Here is a 26,902-nt window from a genome sequence, read left to right as displayed (position 1 = left end):
GGCTGTTATATCTTGGTCTGGAGATAGATTCCGAGCAGAGCCGACAGAGGATTTTTGCAGCTGTCTGCCTAAGTTAGGCTGTGGAGGCGCTGGACATTCAGTAGTGCATGCCACGCGACATTTAAGCTTGTGTCAATAACGCCGTTGTGCATTCAGGCCCAGATCCCCTGGGAAACCTAAATCTGTTGACAGAAATGATCTCCCTGGGCAGGGTTATGTCATGTGTAGTAGTGACAACAAATGTGTCAGAGAAACTCTGTAAGAAGAGAGTGGTCGACTACGCTTTAAAAGAGTCACATAATTTGTTTGAAGTAGTTCTCCTGGTGCTGAAACACTTGGCCCAGCAGGGCAAACATGTGTTAGTGAAAATGAAAAATACGACAGTGGTGTGGTAAATAAGCAGGCAAGGGGTACTCCCTCTCTTTCTCCACTGCAATTGGCATGGACGCTCTTAATACGGGGCAGACCTGTGGACCTGGAGTGGCGTGTGAAGTCTTGAGAAGTGGCACAGATCTGGGATTGGTTTCGGCAGGGCCAATGTGGTTCTTTTTAAGTCTGCAGAAAACACGTGTCCCCCTCTGTTTTCTTGATTATGGACAGGAATGCCCCACTGGGGGTGGATGCTCTGTCGCATGTATAGCCTAGGACTCTGCTGGACGCAAAATGGTCTTTCACTCTTTTTGGTGGCGTCTTGCTGGCCAGCGAAGTCATGGTGCGTGAGCATCATGACGTTGCTGCTAAGGACACCGTCTTTCCCTATGCAGTGTATATGCCTAAAGTCATGTCGGGAGTGCGCTCTCATTCGAGCTGCATGCCCTGTAAAATCTCTGACTCAGAGGAAGACAGGAGACTTACTTTGTGTCCTGTGCGAGTTGTATGCAGGTACATTTGGCAGATGCAGGTTATGTGCTCGTCTGACCAGCTTGTTGCCATGTTTTTCAACTCGGCCAGTAGGAAGCGGAGCTATCTAAACCACATCTTTCGCATTGGATTGTAGAGAGCTATATCTATAGCATATAAGGAGTTGGTTCCACCTGGAGGGGTGTGTGTGCACTCTACGAAGGCATGGAATTGTCATGGGCACGGTTTAAGATTTTCATGCGGATGCCAGTTGGGTGTCACTCTGCACGTTTGTCTGGTTCACCAGCTAGATGACACTGCAGCGAGGTTAGCACAGTCCATGCTCACCGCAGGGGTTTTTATAACCAGGGGCCATCACTCCCTTGATAAAGGGGTGTGTTGCAGTGCTGGTCCCTTACGTTTAGTTGAGCAACTTGGCGGGGCGTGAATATATGTCCCATAGTCATGTGTTGTACCGAATGAACCGACTGAATGAGTTATTCATATAACTACTGTTTTCTCAGAAGAAGGGAAACAAGGTATAACACCTCTGAGCCCGTGCAGTTGGAGGCTCGGTGAAGAGCTGGACTGAACAAGGGGAATGACGTGGTAGCCCCGTCCACGTCGTCATATGTCATTAGCCTTTCAGGCATGACAAGGTGTCTTCAGCAGATGGCGCTAGAGCACGATATCCCATAGTCATGTGTTGTACCTCGTTTCCCTCCTTCTGAGAACAGTAGTTATATGCATAACTCAACGATCATTTATTTAATATTTGATTATACTATTGCTGAAGTGTTTTAGTAAACAACTGTATATACATGAATTAATATCTTTTTGCTTGGTTTTTTAGCATTAGTGCAGATGGAGGTCCAGAAAAACTACCGTGCTCTGATTTGGATAATATCTCATGGTAACCTGACTATGTTCATTGCTTTGGTTCAAAACAGTACATTGCAAAGGTCATAAAAATATCTTCTTTTTTTTTTTTTTACAGTGAGGAGGATGTGATTCGTCATGTAGCAGCACAAATAAACACAACAAATACATTTGAAATCTGTGTGTCACGAGACAACATGGTTGAGAGAGGTCTGAAGCTGTGGAAACGTCAAAAAACAGGAAGCCCTGTCAATCCCTTGAAAATCACCTTCATGGGAGAGCCAGGAGTTGACACAGGGGCACTGAGGAAAGAATTTCTGTCCAGTGTGTAGTTTGATTTAATCATGCATTTAGTAGACATGTAGAAATGTTTAAATCATTCCAACAATTTCATTATTCTAAAAAATACACTTTCTGCATCTGAAATGATCACAGATGTTTTTTCTGTTTTTTTTCCAATGACCCTCTCTAGCCTAATGATATATATATATATATTTTTTTTTTTCTGGATTTAGCAATGGTTGCTGGCATTGAAAAACGTCTCTTTGAAGGTGATGCTAAGAAAGGAAAAATGCCTAAGTACTCCCTCAATGATCTGGATAATGAGCTGTTCAAGTATGTGTCTTGCCTTTGGATTTTGAGTTTGCTTCATATTCACACAATTAATTCTCAATCATTTACTCACCATCGTGGTATTCCAAACTTTTCTTTCTTCTGCAGAAGCAAAGCACAAAATAACGTTTCAGCTGTTTATGTCCATATAATACAATTTAGTTGGGTTACCTCATTGATTTTTATTAAATGCACAAAAACAGATGAGACATTATTCAGATTATCTTTTTTTTTTCTGTAAAAGAAAGAAAATGTTGTAATTGCCCAAGAGTAAATAAATTACAGATTTATTTTCTTTATTTGAAGTAGCATACAGTGCTTACACACAGACGTTTATACAAATACACCACTCTATACTAGTGCCAAGAACTGTTGTCCATATATAAAGCAATATATATCTCTAGAGTTGCAGGTCAAATATTTGCTGTGAGCATTGCCCAAGGAGGACCGGCAGCACGGTTTATGCAAGAGTGGTGTTACGAATACCTTGTAACTGGTAACATTAAAGGGAATGATGTACATGACACAGAGATATCACCACTAATCAAAATGGTAGGTTTTGTTGACAGAATTCCATTACATATAAGGTCTCTATTAATGATTGCCCATTAGTAAATTAGTTTGCTGGAATAACTGTTATCATGTTATAAAGCCACTGACAAATTTGTTTTGCTCTAAAATTCAATTCAATTCAATTCAATTCACAGTTATTTAGTGCTTTTCACAATACATATTGTTTCAAAGCATCTTTACAGAAAATGTATGCGTCTACATTACAATTTAGAGTGATCTGTTATCAGGTGACTATGTCCAAGTTATGTATTTCAGAAATGTACATATACAAATCACACAGTAAGCTAATAATGTATTAATTTAAACAATGTATTAATTTAAGGCAGAAATAATGAGCTCATTGAATTAATGAATACATGTTTGTTAACAAATGATTAGGATATATAGAATTTTTTTTTTTTTTTGTACGTTTTGCTTGACCTCAAAGGAGTTTAGTAAATCTGTAAAAGTGTTTTTCTTAAATTCGAGTGTAACATTTAGTATAAGCACTTCAAAAGAGTTAAATCTGTGTCCTGTTTTCTGAGTAACATTAAGGGCCCTATTTTAACGATCTGAAATGCAAGTATCAAGCGCGAAACGCAAGTAACATTGTGGGCGGGTCTTGGGCGCTGTTGCTATTATACCGGCGGGATAAATGACTCTTGCGCCCGACGCAAATCTAAAATGGGTTGATCTGAAGTAGCTTCATTATTCATAGGTGTATTGTTTGTTACGTGTAGTTTGAGCGTAACGTGAAATAAACCAATCAGAGTGACATCTCACATTCCTTTTACGAGCAGGCGCGCTTGTTCCATGGCGGATTGCTATTATAACGGCGGATTTGCCAGGCGCACGCCAGGAGCGGTTCACAGCCGAGGAGACCGACGTTCTCGTCAGGGCCGTAAAAGACAGAGAAGTGACATTGGGGATGGGAGAAACCCACCCAAATTAGCTTCGGTTAAACAGGCGTATACAAATTTGGGTAAATGTGCAAGCTAGATTTATGCCTATTTTTTCACATCTTCATGGACACAACGATTTCCCTCGTGTGTTAATATTTTTCCTTGTAATAATGTATGGTTTTCTAAAAATGAGAACTGCTGCGTCTGTGTGTAGATGAGATAAGCAAAGTGCATGCGTGTTGTGCACACGCTACATTGATTATGGCCAAGCATGCGCCCTTAAAATAGCATATGAATAACATGCGCAACGCGCCACTGACTTTAGACTAGGTGTTTCCTGGTCAGTGGCGGAATTGTTTTCTAAACCTGCAAAATAGCACCAGGGAACGTTTGTGCCGGAACACGCCCCCTCTTTGCGCTGAACCGCCCCCGGAAGCGCAAGTTAATTTCCTAATTTACCGACGTGCGTCTGTGGAGGGAAAAGTCCGCTGTGCGTGGGTGCAAAATAGGAATGATACATGCGTCGGTGTACAAAGTCAATTGCGCTGGGTGCAAGATAGGGCCCTAAGAATGTCTCTATAGATAGTTGCAACACCGCCGCAACGAGAGGCTTGTGCTTATAACAGTAGCCTGATGGAGTGGACTCATTAAGACTGAAAAAATAATTTGGTATAAGCCAGGTTTCAGTCAGGCAGAGTACATCAAAACTATAATCTGTTATCATTTCATTTACAATAACTGCCTTTGGTGTGATTGATCTAATGTTTAGGAGACCTAGTTTTAGAAATTGTTTTTGTTCACTAATTATGAGATTTTTTCTAGGTCGATTTATTGTTTGATCTCACTAATTGAGTAATAGACAACGTTTCAATATAATGTACTACACTCGCACTTCTATCAATTAGGTGGGTAAAAAAAAAAGACTGTGATTTGAGCTTTGACTTACTAGTCATACGGTGCATAGCGTCTTGGAGACGTTCGACAGACAATGTTGTCCAGCAGACAAATTCAGCAGTGAACCATGCTTGTCAATATTTATTAAAGGTAAAATATTACTTGTAGATTGAGGATGCATCTGATCTGTCCAACTACACAAAAGAAATCCTGGAATGTGGCTACACTGGACCAATCAACATTGACCACAAGAAAAGCATATTAAGGTATGTCAGCACTGAGAAAATAATTGTCAGTTGTTATTGTTCATTTACATAAATATCAACTCTTACCAGTATTGCAATGCACACTGTGCTGTAATATAGTACATATGAAGCAGATGAAATTGAGCAATATCACACTCGCAATTATAGACTTGCTTGATGGGAGCTATGAGTCTTTCTATATATACAGACTCATACATTTTAGTAGTTCCCTTTCAGTCAGTCACGTTTGACGTTACGTGAGAACGGAGCTGACCAATTGGGATCTTGCCTGAGAGCCCAATCACCTTCAAGTGTAAACTAAACAAGCAAATAGATATTGGCATACGAGATTTGCATCACGCACCCCACCCTGCGAAGAGGAGTATGTATGCTTGTGCGCTTGTGTCGCACATTCAAGCTTTCGCTTCTGAGCCGAGCGTTTCTCACGATTCTGCTGTGAAATCATCATTCGAGTATGTACAACGAACCAAAAAGATGCTCCTCAGAGAGTGTTGGTGTGATGGCGCTTCAACGGTGGTCACTAATAAAAGAGCTTTCCTCTGCATTTATTGCAGTTCATCTAAAAGAGCATTGTGCACGCTGCAGGCTTATCAAAACATTCTTGCACGCTGTGCAGTGACCATTCCCCCTGTGTGCCTCAGCACTAAAAGAGCCTTTTCCCTAAAAGAGCAAGTGTAAGGTAAGTGTATTAATGCTCCATCCGTGCATTTCAGGATGCGGTCGTTTCCTGTCCTCATCTGACAGCCATCATTGCTGTCTCACATGCCTTGGCAAAAGCATAAGATGGCGTTCGTGGGTGGTTCATGTTCTCGCATGAGAACATAACCACTTCGGCATGCCGGTTGCGACTCTTCTTTACCCGGAAAGCTTGAGTACCTTCTGCTGTTGACCAACTTGTGTGTAAAAGCACAGGTCTGTTAGACACTTTAGGAGATCGAGGCTCTCAGCGGGAGCTTATCCGCCGGGCAAAATCCCCTTGAACCTCCCACTCCTCAGCGTGTCGTGTGCTGTCGAGCCGCTGGCTGTCACGGCAACCCAGCGCTCACCACTCTAGATAAGAATCAGATGTGAAGCTCGATTGCTGCATCGGAGAGAGGGCTATTATGCTCTATTATGAAGATGATGCTGAGCTTCCCACTGTTCATGCTTAATCGGATTTGACAGCCATGCTTTCCCAGGATTTTCCTCGTTCTGAGCTTTCGTGGCTAGTGTTTGGGGGTGCAGCATGACCTTTCTTTGCCTTTCTTCCCAGATGTGCATGAAGAACTTTGGCAGTATGGAAGCATATTGGTGCCAATATGGAACACCAAAAATGCCAAAATCTGCTTAAAAAGTTTTTCCTTTCTCGCTACCCTCGATTGCCGCCAGATGGAGTGTGCTGTTGCAGTGCATCCCTGCAATGTGCTGCCACTTGGTGGGGTCATCCACAGCTCCCATCCAGCACCTGTGAGACATCAGCCGCTTTCACTGCTGGGGCTTACAGTGCTGCTGGTCAGGCCACCTACGCTCAGCATGCGATGGCACCCTGCAAGTCTACTAAGCCAAAGCACTCTTATGCACGAGGGTAGTTCTGAGCCGGAGTTCCTGCAACTGCACATGATGACTGACCATGATCAAGTCACTGTGCAGGCCCTTGGCTGGATGATGTCCACCTTGGTGGTCCTGAAGTGCCCCCTGACTAAACCTTGTAGGCGTGCGAGATGTCGATAAAGTGTGCTTTCTCGATGCTCCCATCTCACAAGGTGGCCTTTTTGGCAATGCTGTCGAGGAGTGTGCCCAGCAGTTCTCGGCAGTCCAGAAGCAGGCTAAGGCAATCAAGAGCTAGGGAAAGCGCAGGGAAAAAAAGCGAATCGTGCCTAGATTTCGGACTGGCCAACTCTCATGTATTCCTGAGACCCCGACCCAGATACGTGTCCCGGATACGTGTGATACACTCCCTTCATGGATCAGGTGGTGAACCTGGTAGCGCTGCCACTGGAGGAGGCAGACCCAGCCCTTGCTTAGCTGTCCCATCCGCGCTTTGCGCCTGTACGTGACCCGAACGCAGAGCTTCAGGACCTCAGACTAGCTCTTTATCTGTTATGGAGGACAGTAGAAGGGAAAGCGCGGGTGCACGGAGCCTCACTAGCAGACATTTGTAGAGCTGCTGGCTGGGCGACAGCTAGCCCAAAGCTACCCCAGAGATCTTCCATATGTTGCACTGCCCTCTTGGTCAGTCCATATGTGTAATCTCACATTATACCTCCCTATGGGAGGGGCTGGAAGGGGCAGCTTTAGGAGGCACTTTAGGATGGATCCCAATACATCAGCTCCGTACTGATGTAACATCGAACGTGACTGACTGAAATGGAATGTCTAGGTTACTTATGTAACCTCTTTCCCTGAAGGAGGGTACATAGACGTTACGTCCTGTTGCCACAACTGCTGTACCCCCTCTGGATGGCCGGGACACACTGTCTCAGTATGTCCTCAGTGGAAAACTTGAATTCCATTCATACCCCTCTTCACGGGGTGGGGTGCGCGATGCAAATCTCGCACGCCAATGTCCATTGGCTCATTTAGTTTACACTTCGAAGGTAATTGGGCTCTCAGGCAAGATCGCAATTCGTCAGCTCCGTTCCGATGTAACGTCTCTGTTCCCTCCTTCATTAAATGTTCTTTAAACAAGGAATTCATTTAAATTCTACAAATAACGTGTATAATCTGCTTTGGAGTTTTGAATGCCCTGCTTTTAAATATGAAGCATTTTAATCCATTTTTATTTTTATTTTTGTTATGCCAGATCACTTGCTCTACATATTACAACAAAACGCATCCCAATGCTGCAACAACTGCGTGAGGGCCTTGAGATATACGATCTTATTAAAGTCATGCAGAGAAAGCCACAGGAGTGTCACAATCTCTTTGTTATAGGATATAATGACAAAGTATGTAGAAATACAGTTTTGAGCATTTACTTATTTTGGTTATTGTAGTATGGCACAAATGACAAATATTAAAATCCATTTTTATGCTTTTATTTTTGGTGTTTAGGTTGACTCCCATTACATTTTATCCCACCTGGCCCCAGAGATGAGCCCAACTGGTTCGACTAAACAAGTGAAAGAATCAAAAATCATGGAATTCTTTCAAGATTTCCTTCTTGAACTTGAGGGTATGGACTAATATATAGTATAATGTTGCTGCTGTAGTTTCCATTGTAAAATTGAATGAATAAACTAAAACATTAATTCTAATTTCATCTCTTTATTTATTCTAAAGACACACAACCAGAAGATGGGGCAGAAGGAGAAACCTTGTCAGAACCAAAGATAATGCAGTGGATTACTGGGCAAGCTCACAGGCATCTGCTTGTATCAGAAAGGGAGAAATTTAAAATAGTTATTAAATTTGACCATTGCTGTCTACAGCACATGCCAAAACACACTGTGTGTTACCCAGTTGTCAGTGCTTGCACCAATACCATAACATTCCCCGTAGTCCATATGGTAGATTACGAGTCTTTCAAAACACTCTTGCAAACTGCTGTTACATATGGGGAAAGCTTTGACAGAAAGTAGCAAATTTGCTGGAATTGTCTACTGTAGAAATCCACAGTTAAATGATTCATGTATATCCTTTATAGCATTAGCTCTTACGATGTTCACGTTTTACTAACTTTACTCTTTGTATGGTTTTAAAGGGATAGTTCATGTATACCAAAGCATTAGTTCTTACAATGTTCAACATTTTACTCTATGGAATGTTGTTCACTCTTTACTAACTTTACTCACTGGAATATTTTTAAAGGGATAGTTATATTACACCAAATCATTAGTTCTGGTGATCTTCACTCTTTACTACAGTAGCCTTACTCTTGTTGTTTACTCTTTACTAACTTTACTCTCTGGAATGATTTTAAAGGGATAGTTCATTTATACCAAAGCATTAGTTCTTATGATGTTCACTTTTTACTAGCTTTACTCTTTGGAAGGTTTTTAAAGGGATAATTAATGTATACCAAAGCATATTATTATAATATTCACTCTTTGCTAGCTTTACTCTTTGGAAGGTTTTTAAAGGCAAAATTAATGTATACCAAAGCATTCGTTCTTATGATGTTCACTCTTTACTAACTTTACTGTCTGGAATGTTTTTAAAGGCATAGTTCATTTATACCAAAGCTTTAGTTCCTATGATGTTCACTCTTTACTCACTTTACTCTTTGAAAGGTTTTAAAAGGGATAGCATTAGTCATTATAATGTTCACTCTTTACTAGTTTACTTTTTGGAATGTTTTTAAAGGGACGATTCATGTATATTAAAGCATTAGTTATGATTTATAAGTAACACATGATGTATCATATAAAAACTTATAAACCATCTACTTATGATCTGGGTTTTTTTTTTCATAATTTACAATTTAAGATAACATGTACATAGTAAATAGTTTGCATACAGTTTACATTTGTAAATAGTTAGCACATAACGTATTAATAATTCCTGACTGTATAGTCATATTTTGTAAATGATTAGTTCATCATTAACTAATAATTTATAAAAGACTTATAACTAATTATTTTTTTAAAAAATGTTAGCATACCGCTTCTAAATCATTTATGAACATATAGTCCTGTTTTGTAAATTATTAGTTCATCAATTACTAATAGCTTATAAGTGGCATAACTGAATTTACAAAACATTCATAAAATGTTAACGTCACTTATTATTCATCTATGAACATAGTCATGTTTTGTAAATTATTAGTTCATCAGTAACTAATGACTTATAACTAAACATTATTATAAAGTGTTACCAAAAACTTTAACTTTAAATATGAATAAGAAAAAATATGAAAAAGTTTAAATGCACTTACATAACAGCAGCAAAAACTCTGGTGGGAAAAATATGAAGAGTTCAGATGCAAAAGCCTCTAAGTGCCATCTGAAATTTTCTTCTTGAATGATCATTTTTATCAAGCTCGTATATTTAAGTTCAGTAATTTCACTTAAATAGCACTGAAAATTACCTATTAATTGTCATTTAAGTGAAATTACTGAACTTAAATGTACAAGCTTGATAAAAATGATCATTCTAGAAGACAATTTCAGATGGCACTTAGAGGCTTTTGCATCTGAACTCTTCATATCTAAAAAAAAATGTATTGCTAGATAAGTGCATGTAAAACAATTTTATCTATATATCATTAAAGAAATAAATATTACGTCTAGCCCAGCTAGATAAACACCAATCATGCGCACAATCAGCTTCCGGGTAGTCTAATGACAGCAGACAGCAGTCCTTTTTTTTTTTTTATTCAAGCAACATACATTTTGTACAAAAACAAGTATTAAACATTATGCATACACTACAAAAAAGCAAGGGAAAAAAGCAACTATATAAAAAAGAAAAGAAAAAGAAAAGGGTGCCAGGGGATAATAACAAAAATATCAGAATAAAGGTGCATTCACGTATGGACGCCAGCAATCCTCACTCGCTCTTCTCTCAGACGGACGCTGGCAGTAGCGGGAAAACGTAGTGGGTGTGGCCAACATGTCATTTCAATTGAGAGTGACCAATAGAAAAAAGGCCTTTCATCCTGGTGGCTAGAGACCACCCACTGAGATGCAGCTTGACTCGCAAGCAAAACTTTTCAACTCTCAAGGTCAGTATGTTTGATTGAATAAAAAAGACACAAAGGAAACTCCATAGTATGGCAGCCATGGTCAAATTAATGAAAAGCAGACAATATAGGCTTACAGTACAACAAAATGAAAAATGAAATTTGATTTTCATGGAAAGTCCAAGAACATAGCTAGGATAGTTGGGTAGGTGGAGGAGAAGCTAAATTGGAGATGTTCTTTGCAGGATATTGTAGATGTATGGTTGCTCCCGATCCTGACAAGGAAACCCTCCCAGCAGCTTCTTCGCCCGGGGCTCGAGCTGTCTGCTTCTGAGGAAGTGGATGTGCTCAGCATCGGCGCGGGGGATATTGAAGACTCGCCGCTTCAATACCCCACCTGTGAGCAGCTAGTGGAGGTAGTGACTCAGGCTGTGGCTAAATTAAATATCAGCTGGCCTCGTGAGAGGCAGGAAAAGCAAAAGCAGAGCAAATTGGATGAGCGCTTCCTGCAGCACAGATCACAGCCTCCACATCAGGACTTACCTTTCTTTCCCGACTTGCACAATGAGTTGTGTAAGTCGTGGAAAAGACCATTCTCAGTTTTGGAATACAGTACCATTCTAGGGGCGAAAGAGAACAGTTATAGGAGGATGCCGCGGGTTGAAGAGGCTTTGGCTAGCTATCTCTTACCTAGTCTCAGCCTCAGACGTCACGCCCACGGATCGTTGGCTGAACGTCTGATGCATAATATGGCACACTTTTCTAGAAATACTTCAGGAGTTTCGAAGTCGCAATCTGATTGGTTGAATTCTACAGGATGTCCGGGAGACGTGTGTGTCGCGTTCTTTATCGGTCCGCCTGGAAACAAATGCAGTGAAATCAAAACCCCTCGTGGAAGAAGAAAGCCGTTGTGTTTACAACTGTGACAATGAGCGATTTCCAGGATCAACTAAAACTGGATTTTCACAAGTACGTGAAGTTTGCGGCTCCATTGTCAGCATGTTCCAGGTCCTGCCAATATCCAGCAACTTCGCACAGCCATTGAAGAGGAGTGGACCAACATTCCACAGACCACAGTCAACAACCTGATCAACTCTATGCCAAGGAGATGTGTTGCACTGTGTGAGGCAAATGGTGGTCACACCAGATACTGACTGGTTTTGGGATCCCCCCAGTAAAAAAAAAAGTGGACATTTCGTCCCCTTGGAATTATAAGGTTCTATCTGCGTTCTGAGCAGTTTTGAGATATTGAGCTTTAAAGTTTTTGCATTCCATTCGACTGTGAAGAAAGAACCTTTTTATTTTCTAAATAAAAAGTTCCAAAATGTACACAACTTAAAAAACAACATCACATAATGTAAAGAAGTGGTCACAGAATTAGAATTGTATGTGAATAACTAAATTTTGACAAAAATGTCAGATAGAACCTTATAGTTCCAAGGGGACGATTTTAGAGTGGCCTTTTATTGTGGCCAGCCTAAGGCACACCTGTGCAATAATCATGCTGTCTAATCAGCATCTTGATATGCCACATCTGTGAGGTGGATGGAATAACTCGGCAAAGGAGAAGTGCTCACTAACACAGATTTAGACAGATTTGTGAACAATATTTGAGACAAATAGGCCTTTTGTGTACATAAAAAAGTCTTAGATCTTTGAGTTCTACTCATGAAAAATGGGGGCAAAAACAAAAGTGTTGTGTTTATAATTTTGTTCACTGTATTAAAAAGCAACTTTTGCTAAAAAACCAACAATGCAAGAAAGACGTTTACTTGTTCTGTGTATGATTGTTACTTGCTTACACCAACTGCAGTCAATTAACGATTAAAAAGAGTCAGTGAATTTAGTAAACATTACTTTCAAATCAGAATTTAACTAAAGACCTGCTTTAAGAATAACGTTACCTGGAGGAAATTGCTGTGATTGTCTGTGTGTGAAAGCTGCTCTAGCTCAGCGTCTGTCCTCCTCAGATCATCGATCTCTTGCTCCAGTCGCCTCAAGAGTCCTTCAGCTCGACTCACTGCAGCTTTTTCCTGATCTCTGATCCGCTGTGTGAACTCAGAACGTCTTCTCTCAATGGAGCGGATCAGCTCAGTAAAGATCTTCTCACTGTCCTCCACCGCTGCCAGTGCAGAGCGCTGTTATACGACACACAGTCCTGACATTAATCCAACAGTGAACACAGATGTTGTTCATCTCATGTGCTCAAAACTCAACTTTACAGTCTCTCTCAGCTCCTGAACCTGTTTCTCTCAGCTCCTGAACCTGTTTCTCTTTCTGCTGGATTTTCTTTTAAAATGCAGTGTGCAAGTTGTAGTATAGTGCAAATATTTTAAAATATTCCATTTATTTTGAGGTTATAAGTCATAAGTTTATCTATAAGTCAGTACAAAGTCTATATATAATTTTTTTTTTTTTTTTGCATAGGTTTCCCTATATCATTTTGAGAAATTACAGTAGCAATACTTGAATGAACAACAAAGAAATTAACAAATTAAATCATAAATTACTTTGTCTTTATTTACCACAAATCCTTTCTATATCTATCTATCTTTATAGACATACAGACAGACATAGACTAGCACTAATAAATAATGAAATATTGATTGATTGTACATAAAAAGAGTAAAGCAGCTAAAATAAATGTTTGCATTAGAATGTATGTGTTCATCATACCTGCTTCTCCATCCTCTCTTCTACAGCTGTTACAGTGTCATGGTTTTTGTGTGCATCCATTCCACACAGATAACAAATGCACTGCTGGTCAAAACGACAGTAGATGTCCAAAAGTTTAACATGTTTACGGCAGATCACCTGTAGTTTGCAGGTGGCATCCATCAAGTTGTGCTTCTTACTTTAAAAAAAATTCTCATGTTGTTCGAGGTGATTTAGACAGTAGGAGTTGAGACACACTAAACAGGACTTGATGGCTGTGTATTTTGTTCCAGTGCAAATGTCACACTCCACATCTCCTGGTCCAGCGTAGCAATGAGCAGGAACAACATGGAGTTTTGTCTTCTTCAATTTCTCCACCATTTCAGCAAACACCACATTTTTACAAATGACAGGTCTTGGAGTGAAGGTCTGTCTGCACTGAGGGCAGCTGTAAACTCCCTTCGGATCCAGCAGTTTGTAATACAGTTCATACAGTAACTGTGTCCACGGGGAATGGTCATACCTGTCAACACTCCCGTTTTCCCCGGGAGTCTCCCGTATTTTACACCCATTTCCCGCCCCCCTCCCGTTTTGTTATTTCTCCCGTGAAACTCACGTTATTTGTATGGCCCAAACGTCGTTATATGAATAATCACATCAATTGGCTATTGTTTAGACTATACACAGGTGATGTGTAATATTCAGTACCAGTAAACTCCACCCGCTGGAACAGTTTCTTACAGTAGGCTAACTGAATATTACACAACATCACCTGTTCAGTTGTGAAAACTGTAGCCTAGCCTACTCACAGATTTGTGGCCTATAGGCTACCTTATTTTAGAAATCTGTTTTTCTGTAGGCTATATTGATTTGTTGTGTATTGTTAAGATGAATACAACTGCAGCTCAGTTATCTCTTTCCGTGATTTGATGAGTTTCCTGGTTTCGTTTTTGAGAAAGTGAAACGGTGAGGGTGCAGAACTGCAGTCAGCAGATAGAGGGCGCTCAAGTCTCAAACACTACTTTCTACTTCAGCCTGTGATTTTATGCTATAAACGTCTATGGAAGCCTATAGTTTTACGTTCGGAATTAATTTCATAATTATCATTTGTTATATTCTAATTTCGACTTTTTATGTTATAGTTTTTACTTTTATATCATAATTTTTTTTCATTTTATCTCATAATTTAAAAGACTTAATATCTAATATGTTCAGCTTTTTAATGTACCCTTTTTATGTCATCTCATGATTACGATTTACTAAAGCCATGGTTTATTTATTTTTGCTTGTTTTTTAAAACAAACTTTTTTTTTCTTTTCTTTTTTTTCTGTAAATCAATTCGAATAATAAAAAATGTATTTACTAATTGATGTAGGCCTATCTTTTCTCAAATATTTTGCAGAATAGTCTCAAGAATTGGAGCAGAGAATATTTTTACACAGTTTCATAGCATAAACTGAAAAATGCCGAGATGCAATCAGAAAATCGAGACCAAGCAAGCCCCTCGGCCAAAATGCATTTACAATAAAATACTCCCTGAGGTATGACGCGCTTATATGCGTCATGTATGCTATTTACAACTTTTCACGTGACTTTGGTCACACAATGTTTACAATGATCGCCTGGTGTGGTTTGTATATTCTACCAGTAAGTTTCCATTTCTCTGCTACTCCCACGTCACTGAATTGCATAATAACAATGTGAGATTTTCATAGGTGCGCCGTTTGCTTTCAGTTTGTGTCTTTCAAAATGCGTCTCGTATCTATATTGATGCTATGTTTACTCAGTTTGTTTTCCCAGTTTAGAAATATGGGTTGCTAGTTGAGTTTTCAATTAAAACCACTTTCTCATTTTGTTACCTATTACCTGTTAAAATGTTAGGTGAGTTTGCTGAATTGTCACTGGAGGATAAAGTGGAATATATGGACACATCTGAAACGCAATGGTGCTGGTATTACAAGGCAACGTGTGGTGTCTGGCACAGAGTTGAGGTAATGTCTTATTTATACAGTATGTTTCATTGCAACTGATTGCCTTCATAATATATTAAAAAATGTTTGTTGTAGGATGACCCAGAAAACTTTATGTTCAGTGATGATCTGGAGAGATATTACCTCAGAAACCCACAAGGGGTTATAAACATGACTGCTGCTGGAGTCCAGATACAGATTAACTTTGCAGGTAAACAGTTTCTACAGACCATAACCTTATGATCATATCTAGGGGGAATAATTTTAGGAATAATATTTAAACAAATTTAGAAATAATAGCTGCTCTTTGAGGTAGCAATATATAATGTAAATCAAATAACTAATAGCCTTGTTGTATTATACACCCTTGACAGACCTCATGAACAGTGTTGGGGAAAGTTACTTTGAAAAGTAATGCATTACAATATTGTGTTACTCCCTTAAAAAGTAACTAAATGCATAACTCACTTGGCCTTGTTTCGAGGTTTTTAAATAACAAAAAAAGTTATATTTTGGGGCAAATGTAAAGGCCCTTTCACACCAAAATTGAAATAATAAGTCTAAAGAAAATGCAAATTCACGTGTGTATGTGCAAACCTTTCTCAAACAAACAAGCTTGTCTCAAACAAACAAGTTTCGTACTCAAACAAACCTTTCAGCTGTGCTGCCATTCTGGATTGCAGTAAAAGAAAGTTTAACACTTACTTCACCAAAAAAAAAAAAAAAATTATATATATATATATATATATATATATATATATATATATATATATATATATATATATAAAGTCATTTTGCTTACGGTTTAACTGAATCATCATGGAAGGTCAGCAGCAAGTATATTGGTCAATAAAGTGAGATTAAATGCATACAAAATTATGTTTTATTTAACATTAATTATTGGAGGTTTGCTTAGTTTTCTGATTTTGCATTTCACTGATTTTATTCATTTTGAGGAATACTGAATCTGTTTTTGTGCAAGTGAGATGAGTAAATTCATGCTCACATTTAATCCAGAACTACAATAAACATAATTTTTAAATACAACGCCTCTGCTCTTACTCACAATTTTTCTCAGCATGGGGACAAAAAGCTGTCAGTCATGGGAAAGCTAAGTAACTTGTGTTACTTATTTGAAAAAAGTAACTCAGATATTTAGTTGTAGATGGAAAAGTAATTAGTTACTTCACTAGTTACTTGAAAAAAGTAATCCGATTACATAAATCGAGTTACTTGTAATGCGTTACCCCCCAACACTGCTCATAATTGTGGCTGAATATCAATATCTAAACTCATGTCATTGTTTTATTTTTTATTAATATGTGTTAATTTAGCAAGGACACAGGTCAACCTAAAAACTGGGAAAACAAGGCAGATTAAACGCTCATTTCTGACTGAGATTGGCTTCAGGTGAGATATTAATTAAAACATTTTCAGTAAAAAAGTATTTGGACACTTAAGCCACACGTTTTAGGCAAAACATTTGACAAAAAGAAACCGTTTGGGAACGAAATTATAAAAAGCAATAGATATCCTGTTGAAATTTAGAGAAACTTTGGTGTAATTAATACTACCACTTGGCTCAAAAAACAATAAGTGTATAAATAAGTGTATAAAAGTACAGTCAAGTTCCATGTTGCATTCATTCCATTTCTCTTTCAACGAAACGAAGAGAAGCCAACCTTATAAGACGTATGTTTTGTGTGACAGATGCAAATGTGATGACATTTTCCAATCTCCACCAGAACACTGGGAGGATTTTGATCCCAAAAAACCTTATCAGGTGACAGGAAGTGCTTATCATAATGCAACACTCTCTTCTTTGTTTACAGTCTATTGGTTGGAACTGTGGTGACTTTCTCTTTGAAAATGTTCTCTTATCTCAATCAGTTAATCTCTCTGAGAAAAGATAGCAGCGAATATCAGAAGATGGAGAGATTCGTCAGGGATGTCGGCTTACTGCACGATCCCATGATCGTATCCATCAACAGAATACAAAACATGGATCTTTGGGAATTGTTTTGTAGGTAATAAGAATGTCTTGCTCCATCTAGGACCATTTAGTGAATCTCATGAAAACCTAAAACCGTAAAATAATAATACTAAATCAAAATAAATCAATGAATAAAACATATTATTTTTATATTATCGTTTTACTTGCATGTGGAAAAATAAATTCACATTAATAAAATGTATTGCCTGAATTTTGGATTCTTAGGAAAAAAATCCAGATGATGAGGATAAAAGGACAATCAGAAATTGAAGAGCAAATGCTTTTTCACGGCACAAGCGCGAAAAACGTGCACTCTATTTGCACATTTAATTTCAATTGTAGACTATCAGACCAGAGAAGAAGGGGACACGTATTAGGGAAAGGTGGGTTGTGGTTCTGATATTTTCTTAGTTGTTTTCACATTTAAAAAAGTTTAAAATAACAACTGATTTTATTTTTGTTGCAGGAACCTACTTTGCAAAACACGCATCCTTAGCTAACAAATATAGTGAAAATGGCAGCCAAAGTACCAAAGTAATGCTGATCGCCCGCGTTCTTGTCGGGAAGTACAAAAACGGCCGTCGAGATTATTGTACACCTGATGATGACCAGGATGAAAACATACATGATAGTTGTGTAGATGATGCAAACTGTCCAAGGGTTTTTGTTATCTTTGATTCCAATCAGATATTTCCCGAGTATGTGCTTGAATATCGCTGAAGATAAACGTATCACTGCAACTATGAATGCTGAAGAATTAGAGACCAGAATGTATTATAAAGGCATAAAGGTGTCTTTGGGGAAATATTTTTGCAAAACTTTGGGATTTTATGCATTTTAGAGGACAAAGTACTGTTTTATTTTCATCCAGATACAGTAAACGCATCAGAAGCTCACATTAAGAAGTGCGTTTCCTGCGACGCTTGGCCAAGAATGTTCTCGTCATTTGGATAAAAGAATTAAGAGAGAACAGATCTTCACAATCTTGATGAGATCAAGAGGATTTTATTCACATCATCAATTCAATCACAGAATTGATCACCAAATGTTCATTTTGGGAGACACGTATCCCAAAAATCTGAAAGTTACTTAAATTATTACTTGACTCATGACGTGAGAACAAAGGACTTCCAAATCAAGAATCAAATAAACGTATATTACTTAGCACCTCAATATCATGTTTTTTCTTACACTATCTCAATGTGCATTAACTTCTAAATGTTCTTTATTCCTTAAAAGAAAAGTTCACCCAAAAATTTAAATTTCGCCCAAATAACTCGATCACTTTCACAGTTGCTTCAAACACGTAGGACTTTTTTTTACTTTTGTGGAATGCAAAACTGAGAAATTTTGAACAATGTACCAGTCAGTCTTTTGCATGCAAATACAATGAACTGGAACTAGAGCTTTCAAGCTTTAAAAAGGACATAAAAGTGTCATCAATACAAATTATCCTCTACAGTTTGAGTCTACTAATGCCAGATTTGTGTGATGAATGGAATTTATCATCAATAAAAGCAGTACATACAGGTGAAACTCGAAAAATTTGAATATCGTGCAAAAGTTTGTGTATTTCAGTATTTCAAATTAAAAGGTGAAACTAATATATTTAGTAACTATATACATATGCATGATTATACTTTTCAGAGGGCCGACATTTCTGTATTTAAAATCCTTTTATTATTGATTTCATGTTATATTCTAATTTTCTGAGATTTTGAATTTGGGGTTTTCATAAGCTGTAAGCCATAATCATCAAAATTATAACTTTTGCACGATATTCAAATTTTTCGAGTTCCACCTGTATGACCAAAATGAGAAGCTGACCAAAATTTCAATCATCATTAAGTGAAAATCTTCACATCCAGAACATGAGTTGGATCTTTTCAATTAATCAGTTAATAACAAAACCATTTGTTCAGGATTGATCAGATTGTCAAGATCAACTCACTGATGATTTGGTCACATTGTTTAACAGGAAATAATAACTCACATTTTGGTTGGCTGCTCATATTGACAGATATGGTTTTAGAAGACTTGGAATTTAGTTAATGGTGCACTTCTATAATGCTTTTGTTAGGCATTATATATATTTTTGTGCGACTACGATATTATTCAAAATATCCATCCGTGTTCCACAAATTCAAGCCTTATAAGCTTAGAGCGACATGAGGGCGAGTAAATAATGAAATTCACTTTTGGGTGAACTACTCTTTTAAATCAACAATTTTGCGAAATTTTTGCAGATTTTGCAGAATTGCGGTCTGTTTGTTTGCAAGCCCAGAACGACAGTATTGGCTCGTCCAAAGGCAACAGATTGTGGTGGGACTTCTTGTCTTGCTGAGAATGATGGAAGATTGAGGGAGTGTTTGAAAATCTTTTTATTTTTGCAATTCTGTTTGGTGCTGCTAGTGGAACAGAATTCACACAGTGCTTTAAAGTATAACTTACTCATCTCTCTGTGATTGGCTAACCAGGAAGATTCAGTCAAAGTAGTCTTCAATGTCAATATTAGGATTAAGAAGCTCTTCGCCATATCGGGATAGGTCCATTTGGTTGAGAATGAGGTTTTCGAAGGTTTCCTCCAGATCCGTCTCTCCGATAAGGACGGCCCCCACCATTCGGCCCCCGGTCAGAACCACCTTAGCATACTCCTGCCCTTTTGTACAGCGCACAAGAAGCTCATGGTCAAATCCCAAACCCTGAGCGTTAAACTTCCCAAGCAAAACCACCTAAAAAACAAACAGACAAACAGACATTAAATGCTTGCTAAAGGGATTGTCAAAACTGAAAACTACTTTTTTGCAGTTCATTAATTAATAAGCTAGTAAGCTAGCAAACAGGCTGCATAATTATGTATTATAATATTATTTGGTAACACTTTATTTTACAGTGTCCTTGTTACATATGTTACATGTACTTGCCATAGTAATAACAGTAAATTATGCATAATTACATATAAGTAACCCCTTAACCAAATCCTAATCCTACCCTAACCCTATAGTAAGTACATGTAGTTACTTAATATTACTCAGTACTGTAACAATGACACCTTAAAATAAAGTGTTTTATATAATTAATTAATTAATGGTTACAAAATTATTTAAAAAATCATGTAACTGCAAATTACCCATTGACATGTTATGGGACAACATATGAAGGATTTACAAAAAACAACAGATTAATATTTTACAATGATTTAAATATCTTTTTTTTATATATATATATATATATATATATATATACATAAAGTGTAAGTCAATTATGCATGCACCTTAAAGAAGTTATTCACATTAAAATAAATTGTTTGATTTCTTTAAAGCTTTGTCATATTGCCATATTATGAACATTTAACATTTACAATATTAAAATATGTATGTGCTAAAATATTGATATTTCAATAATAATCAATAGTTCATCTACATATTCAGGGATGCAATGTGAAGCTTTGATGTCTCCCTGTGGTTTTCCACCAAAAATAACCATTTGAAAGCAAAGAAATTAAGACAGATATAAATATTAGTATCGCAATTTTACGGTTGTTCCTTTAAATATAATAATTATTACTATTATTATTGTTGTTATTATTAACTCATTTTTATTGTATAGTACAAAAGTTTTATTACTATAGTATTTCTTATTATAGTATGTATATCTGTATTGGTTTGTTTAATTTTATTCACTTAATAAAAAAAAAAAAAAAAAAAAAAAATCAAAATTATTGAATACTTATTTTGAATGGGTTCCATAAAAACAATAGTGTGAATATGGCCTGAAACAACTGAAGTAGTGGAAGCTTTTTAAACTTTCATCTTTACCACCTTTTTCACTCCTGATGAGTTTGCATCTCCAATATTAATTTTCATATAAAGTTTCCTCTGCGTACATTTCTTTGAATTTTAATGAAGTAAATTCCTTCTGTCATTCCATTTCGGACTCAACTTAAATTCTAAATTCTCAAATTCAGATTGTTCAGGCATTTAGTCAAAGAATGAGACAATATATGAAATTAAAAAAAGGGAGTTACCAACAAGAAAAGAACACATTTCTGAAGAAACAGAAAAAACAGAAGTACTCACCTTGTAGTTGAAGAACTTGGTGATGTGTGTGAACAGCTCAAAGCAGAAGTCCAGCTCTATGGGCTCCTCCAGCACATCTGCAGCCATACACCGCGCCGCGTACCAGCCCATCTGACGCGCCTGAGTCCACAATCGCATCTTCACGGAACAGGAGAGACGATTTAGAGAAGTTAATCTTCAGTGCATTACAGTAAAAAGAATCACTGACCCAGAATTGTAACCATTGTGTCTATAACAAGTATCAGGTATAAGTATAGTGTGTGTTCTCATGTCACAGAAGTATGAGATGAAATGCACAAATACAGCAACTGAGGCGCAGTTGTACCTGTTGCCAGAGAGCGCTGGGCTTCCAGCCGGCAGTACACACATCACCAGCCGCATACACATCCTGTTCGGACGTCCGCATGTGATCATCCACTCTCAGACCGTGATCTTCTGCAAGATCAAACTAGAATGGGAAAAAAAAATTAAACGCATAAGGAATATAATAAAGAGGCCACTTGCTATTCATTTCACTGAGACAAGTAGCTCAATTTGCCAAAATGTACCCTACAAAAGTAGAACATATACATTGCTTTGCATGGCATGTATGATATGCTTTTTATTAGGGATACACTGATAACAACAAGCCAATAATTCAAATTCTATAGTATTTTGTCTAAATAAAAGAAAAATAAAACACGTAAAACAATGTAATTAATAGTGTTTTTAAAGATTAACGTCTAGGTTACTAATGTAACCCCCATTCCCTGAAGGAGGGAACAGGCATTACATTATATTTTATTTATTTATATATATATATATATATATATATTCATTATATTTGAGTTTCCTATCAGTCACATCCTAATATATATATATATATATATATATATATATATATATATAGACACATACTGATTATTACTACTAATTTGCACATTTTATGATAATAATAATAATAGTAAAAATAATGGTAAAATCTAAATTTAAATTACTGAAAATATTGTGGTTTTGAAGACTTTACTATTACTTGAAAATGTTGCAAGTACAACAAAATTTTAGATAATTTTTTTTAATGAATAAAATCCAATATTTACCAATAAGGATAATTAGACAATACTATTTTACTTTTACTTTATCCTTACATATCCTTATATACTATATATATATATATATATATATACATATATATATACACATACATACATACATACATACATATATATATATATATATATATATATATATATATATATATATACTTAAAATTGAAAATTGAAATAAATGTGTCAATTCAGATGCATATTTATTTTTACATTGTTGCCATGGAGAAAAGGTTCAGTGTTCGGCACGACACCTGTTGCGCTGACAACGAAATCACAGCCATAAACCTTCCCATTGTTAAACTGGACATAAGCTGGCCACATCCCTATGGAAAGTAAAAAAAATAAATATATATATATATATATATATGTTTTACAGATAATATATATATATATATATATATATATATATATATATATATATATATATATATTATCTGTAAAACACTGAGGGTTAATTTTTGTTTAAATTAATGATTTTATTTAGAATAACCTAATTCAGATTTCTTTGTGCTGAGTTTGGACTGCAAAAACTCCTGTTGGGTGAAGATCTCATCAACCTCACACTCATATTCTATATGGACTCCACTGGAACTCTGAGAGATGAAAAAGAAAAAGAAAAAAAAAAGAATGAGAATTAAGTGACAAAAGATTATTTTCACCATTTTAAGGTGGCTAATGTACAAATGCAAAAATGTATACAAACCTGCTCTGCTCCTCTTAATTCAATCCCTTCATGCCAATCTGGGCCCAAAGCACTGCCAAGCTCTCCAGAAGCCCCACTGTGGCCTGCTATGAAACATACATATGCACAATTAATAATTTCATGTCCTTTAAATTGGCTGGGAATTACTGAAAATATTGTGGGTTTTGAATAAAGATGATGTTTTTTATTGTAAGTAGATGTGAGAACAGAATAATGTTTTACAATTATTAATATTAATATTATTATTATTATAAAATGTGCAAAATAGACGCATATAATGAGTATATGACTTTTGACTAACTGGTAGTGTACATACTACATACTACATACATACTGTATAATATACAAACATATGTGACCCTGGATCACATAACCTATCACAAGTAGCATGGGTATATTTGTGGCAATAGCCAACAATACATTGTATGGGTCAAAATTATTGTTTTTTTCTTTTATGCCAAAAATCATTAGGATATTAAGTAAAGATCATGTTCCAAATTTCCTACCGTAAATATATAAAACCTTTATTTTTGTGAGTGAATGCAGCACAATCGCGAACATAAATGGACAACTTTAAAGGTGATTTTCTCAATGTTTTGATTTTTTTGCACCCTTAGATTCCAGATTTTCAAATAGTTGTATCTCGGCAAAATATTGTCATATTGTCAATTCACCTAAATTTACCCGTAAAAATATACCTTGATTTCTATGGCATGTATGATATGCTATTTATTAGGGATGCACTGCCACTGACAATACCATCAACAATAAAGTGTCATAGTATTTTGTCTGAGGGGCCGTTTATATGACATCGTTTTCAACTAAAAAAATGGAACGGAAAACTTTTTATGTGTTCTAGCAGTTCATTTACACGACAACAGCGTTTTGGGGGCCTGAAATCAAACTGTTTCACGTTGAGAACGTGTTTCAAAGTGCAAGTTTTTTCAAACCAATACCTCTATCTTCTCCATGTAAACTACAAAAAATGTGAATTTGTGAAAACGGTGACGTCATGCGCATGCGTATTCCGTGTTCAGTCTATAGGCGCGTAGTGTTTCTTTACAAAACGACATCGCCAACTACTGGCCTGGCATGAATATTACAGCATGTTTAGTCGTTTTCACTGATCCATTTGAACAGGGATCGTTTTGACAATTTGTCGCCTTTTCAAAAATACATCGTTGTTGTGTAAACATACCCTCAAAAAATTTAAAATAAAACAACACTAAAATAGGTGAATTTAAGTGAAACGTTATAATGTTCATTATAGTATATAACAGAATATAACATTGATTTTGAGATCTGAATGTAATTATTGGTTTGTGTTTTTTTTTTAAGATTAACTTTAAGTGCACATTTCATTAAATTGTATTAATTATTAAAATAAAATGTTATCAGTTTATATTTTATTAGCGAGAAAACAGGCTTTTCCCTTTTCCCCCTTTGCTTTATAACAGTAGCACTCAAATCCTGGCAGAAGAGGGCAGCAGTGCACAGTGTGTGTGAGAATGTAAATCAGTGTGTAAGGTGGATTCATACCTCCGGTCTTGTCAGTAGTGTAGCGTGACCTCTTGCATGGCAATGATGACCTGTCTTTCTTTTCAGCCTCCAGTGAGGGAATGAAAAACTGAGCAGCTCCTGCATCAAAGAATGTGTTTCCTATGGCTTTATCCTTTATAGCCCAGATCACCTCACAACCCTCCACTTCATACCTACAGCAACAGACAGCGGGTATTATAGAAGATCCTTCTCAATAAATCTCTATTAGGGCCTAGATTTCACACCTAATCATACTTTGATTGTTACTATTTTCCACAATATTCATAGAAAAATCATCAAAATATAAATCATTTCAAGCATTTAATCAGAAGCCTTTGGATAAAAGTACTGTTAGTGTGTTTTTTTGTGTGTTTGCTGTGTAGATTCTTTATTGTTAATACGTTTTAGGGTTGATACAGATACTTACACCAATTCTAATGCGATTCCTCCATTGCCGATGACAACTATCCGTTTAGCCTTTGATAAGCGCTTTTGAAAATCCTGTGAAAATAGCATCAATGCACAGTTTTTTTTTTTTTTATAAATAACCATCTAAATAATTATGCATCACACTCATGTTTGTTGACACCTCAGCATTATATTCATATACATACACTAAATAGACAAAAGCATTGCGACCCCTGAACATTACACAAAAAGAGACTGGATTCATGTGGATTTGGTCACCCCTTTGCGGCTATAATAGTACTTTTAACTCTTCTGGAAAGGCTTTCCACATGATTTTGGAGTGTTTCTTTGGGAATGTTTTGCCCATTTATCCAGTAGAGCATTTGTGAGTCCAGAAAACTTACGTTGGACAAGAAAGCAATCTCCGTTCAAGTTCATCCCAAAGGTGTTTGATGGGGTTGAGGTCAGCAATGGGTCTGATTGAAACACCTGAATTCAGTAATTAAGAGGTGTGTCCCAATACATTTGTCCATATAATGTATATTCATTATTAATAAGCTCCAGTGTACCTGAGCACTGTCTGTGTCTCGTATGCCCAGCACATGAGGTTTGTCTTGGATAAGAAGCTTGGGTCTGCCTCCACTGCAGACACACAACTTTTTATAATGGAAAGTCTGGCCATTCTCTGCTTGTAAAAGCTGCAGAAAATGTGAGAGGGGTTAATATTAATATTTGAATATAGAAAATATATTGAATATTGAATATATCGGAATATTGAATATAGAAAAAGAAACAAGGTGTGTGTCTTAACATACATGTTCCTTAGCTCGCAGGAGTTTGACTGCAGATTGTATGACTTTCAGATTGGGATACTTTTCTTCTAAAACGCTAGATGGCTGTTCCTCGATATCAAATTCTTCCAAGGTCTTCGACACCTACATGGAGAAAGGTAGTTGACAGATAACTTTTTAATTCAATATAAAGATTACTGAGAGATTTAAAGATTACTTATATAACTGCATTTAATATACAGTAAATTTAAACTATAGCCTAATACGTTTTCATTTAATTGTCAATAACATGAAATTAAGTGTCTGAAAACATTACATTCAGTATAAATTTATGCATATTCTTATAAAGAAAATGATTTCCAAAATACATACTTTTTTTTTTTTTTTTAAGGGACAGTGATTTGTATATTAATAATAAGTATATTCTTTCAAAGCAGGCTTTATTATTTCCATGATAGTTTTCAGGTTTAGGATCGTAACACATTTGTATTAGATTCATCACATTTTTCTCACCCTTTAACTGAACTTTGTGAGTAAAATTTGTTTGTTTGTTTTTGTTTTTCAAGACTTTGAATTTTGAAGTTTCATTTTCCCAGAATAAATGGACAAAGTGCTGAAAGAAAAAGACACAAAATGTCAATGTGAAATATCAAACCTGTTTGAAATTTATAACCGTCTTCACTAAGGGAGAGGCTGTCAGAAGATGAACTTCATCTGATGGGAATTGCGATGCGATCTGCAAAAATTATGAGATTATACAATTATATTGACAGATCAGCCATTAGATCATCAGTTGTCGTTTTTTAATGTGTTCATACCTGTTCTGCACACGTTACACCAGCGATTCCTCCACCTACGATGACAAATGTGGCTTGTTTATCTGAAGCCATTGAACTTCAGCACATGTCCGCAGCTCGAACTACGAACTTATATCAGGCTGAAAGAAACCACTATTGAGCTGCTCAGTTCTTGACTCCTTCTCGATATCTTGTGGTCTCTGTCTCAGCTAGAATCACATTAATCACTTAAAAAGACACGTATAAAGAGCAATCTCATTCCGACTATATTTAGACAGAATGAACTTCCGTGTTTACCTTCTTTCAGATGACTACAGAAAGCGTTGAGGGTC

The 26,902-nt window shown here is 36.7% G+C and overlaps 4 protein-coding genes and 1 long non-coding RNA gene across 7 annotated transcripts; 3 read left to right on the top strand and 2 right to left on the bottom strand.

Annotated features, from left to right (window-relative positions):
* Positions 1–709: 709 nt before the first annotated feature.
* On the top strand, positions 710–5,925 carry LOC311081427 (G2/M phase-specific E3 ubiquitin-protein ligase-like; the record flags this gene model as incomplete). Its single annotated transcript, XM_084111964.1, has 7 exons — positions 710–882; positions 1,694–1,753; positions 1,838–2,043; positions 2,235–2,334; positions 2,736–2,883; positions 4,848–4,945; positions 5,853–5,925. 7 exons carry the CDS (start codon positions 710–712, stop codon positions 5,923–5,925), a joined length of 858 nt encoding a protein of 285 aa, XP_083968090.1.
* A 1,806-nt stretch (positions 5,926–7,731) lies between these two features.
* On the top strand, positions 7,732–8,622 carry LOC311081207. Its single transcript, XR_014605831.1, has 3 exons — positions 7,732–7,872; positions 7,979–8,099; positions 8,207–8,622. It is a non-coding gene; the product is annotated as an uncharacterized lncRNA (long non-coding RNA).
* A 1,700-nt stretch (positions 8,623–10,322) lies between these two features.
* On the bottom strand, positions 10,323–14,799 carry LOC311081204 (uncharacterized protein). Its single transcript, XM_084111620.1, has 3 exons — positions 13,224–14,799; positions 12,452–12,685; positions 10,323–11,405 (listed from the first exon to the last, which is right to left on the bottom strand). The coding sequence occupies exons 1-3, from the start codon at positions 13,383–13,385 to the stop codon at positions 11,394–11,396; spliced, it is 408 nt and encodes a 135-aa protein (XP_083967746.1). The 5' UTR covers positions 13,386–14,799; the 3' UTR covers positions 10,323–11,393.
* On the top strand, positions 14,799–18,332 carry parp11 (poly(ADP-ribose) polymerase family member 11). 3 transcript variants are annotated; one of them, XM_084111618.1, is made up of 8 exons: positions 14,799–14,849; positions 15,084–15,193; positions 15,269–15,383; positions 16,507–16,582; positions 16,883–16,955; positions 17,063–17,199; positions 17,391–17,548; positions 17,632–18,332. In XM_084111618.1, the coding sequence occupies exons 2-8, from the start codon at positions 15,125–15,127 to the stop codon at positions 17,883–17,885; spliced, it is 882 nt and encodes a 293-aa protein (XP_083967744.1). In that variant the 5' UTR covers positions 14,799–14,849; positions 15,084–15,124; the 3' UTR covers positions 17,886–18,332. The 3 variants fall into 3 exon arrangements, with proteins under 3 accessions (XP_083967744.1, XP_083967745.1, XP_083967743.1); XM_084111619.1 differs by lacking the exon at positions 14,799–14,849 and adding an exon at positions 14,903–14,917; XM_084111617.1 differs by lacking the exon at positions 14,799–14,849 and having other exon boundaries at positions 14,924–15,193.
* Positions 18,142–26,895, bottom strand: pyroxd1 (pyridine nucleotide-disulphide oxidoreductase domain 1). Its single transcript, XM_084111616.1, has 12 exons — positions 26,592–26,895; positions 26,429–26,509; positions 25,798–25,917; positions 25,552–25,680; positions 25,002–25,075; positions 24,575–24,747; positions 23,036–23,121; positions 22,823–22,925; positions 22,543–22,655; positions 21,570–21,692; positions 21,245–21,382; positions 18,142–19,897 (listed from the first exon to the last, which is right to left on the bottom strand). The coding sequence occupies exons 1-12, from the start codon at positions 26,661–26,663 to the stop codon at positions 19,649–19,651; spliced, it is 1,461 nt and encodes a 486-aa protein (XP_083967742.1). The 5' UTR covers positions 26,664–26,895; the 3' UTR covers positions 18,142–19,648.
* Between the last annotated feature and the right edge of the window lie 7 nt (positions 26,896–26,902).

Source organism: Abramis brama, assembly GCF_963993115.1.
Source record: "Abramis brama genome assembly, chromosome: 4".
Lineage (NCBI taxonomy): Eukaryota > Metazoa > Chordata > Actinopteri > Cypriniformes > Leuciscidae > Abramis > Abramis brama.
The sequence above is the reverse complement of the archived record's forward strand: the minus strand, read 5'-3'. Positions and strand labels throughout refer to the sequence as shown.

Bases quoted from the DNA above. Each gene is read 5' to 3' on its own strand.
- LOC311081204 (XM_084111620.1), bottom strand. From the start codon at position 13,385: ATGGATGCCACCTGCAAACTACAGGTGATCTGCCGTAAACATGTTAAA. The intron at 12,686-13,223 runs GTATGATGAACA...GTCGTATAACAG, and splicing joins AAGAGAGGATGGAGAAGCAG to CGCTCTGCACTGGCAGCGGT.
- pyroxd1 (XM_084111616.1), bottom strand. From the start codon at position 26,663: ATGGCTTCAGATAAACAAGCCACATTTGTCATCGTAGGTGGAGGAATC. The intron at 25,076-25,551 runs GTACACTGGAGC...CTATTTTCACAG, and splicing joins GAGACACAGACAGTGCTCAG to GATTTTCAAAAGCGCTTATC. The intron at 19,898-21,244 runs GTGAGTACTTCT...TTTGTTTTTTAG, and splicing joins CCAAGTTCTTCAACTACAAG to GTGGTTTTGCTTGGGAAGTT.
- parp11 (XM_084111617.1), top strand. From the start codon at position 15,077: ATGTTAGGTGAGTTTGCTGAATTGTCACTGGAGGATAAAGTGGAATAT. The intron at 16,583-16,882 runs GTGAGATATTAA...TTTGTGTGACAG, and splicing joins CTGACTGAGATTGGCTTCAG to ATGCAAATGTGATGACATTT. The intron at 17,549-17,631 runs GTGGGTTGTGGT...TTTTTGTTGCAG, and splicing joins GGGACACGTATTAGGGAAAG to GAACCTACTTTGCAAAACAC.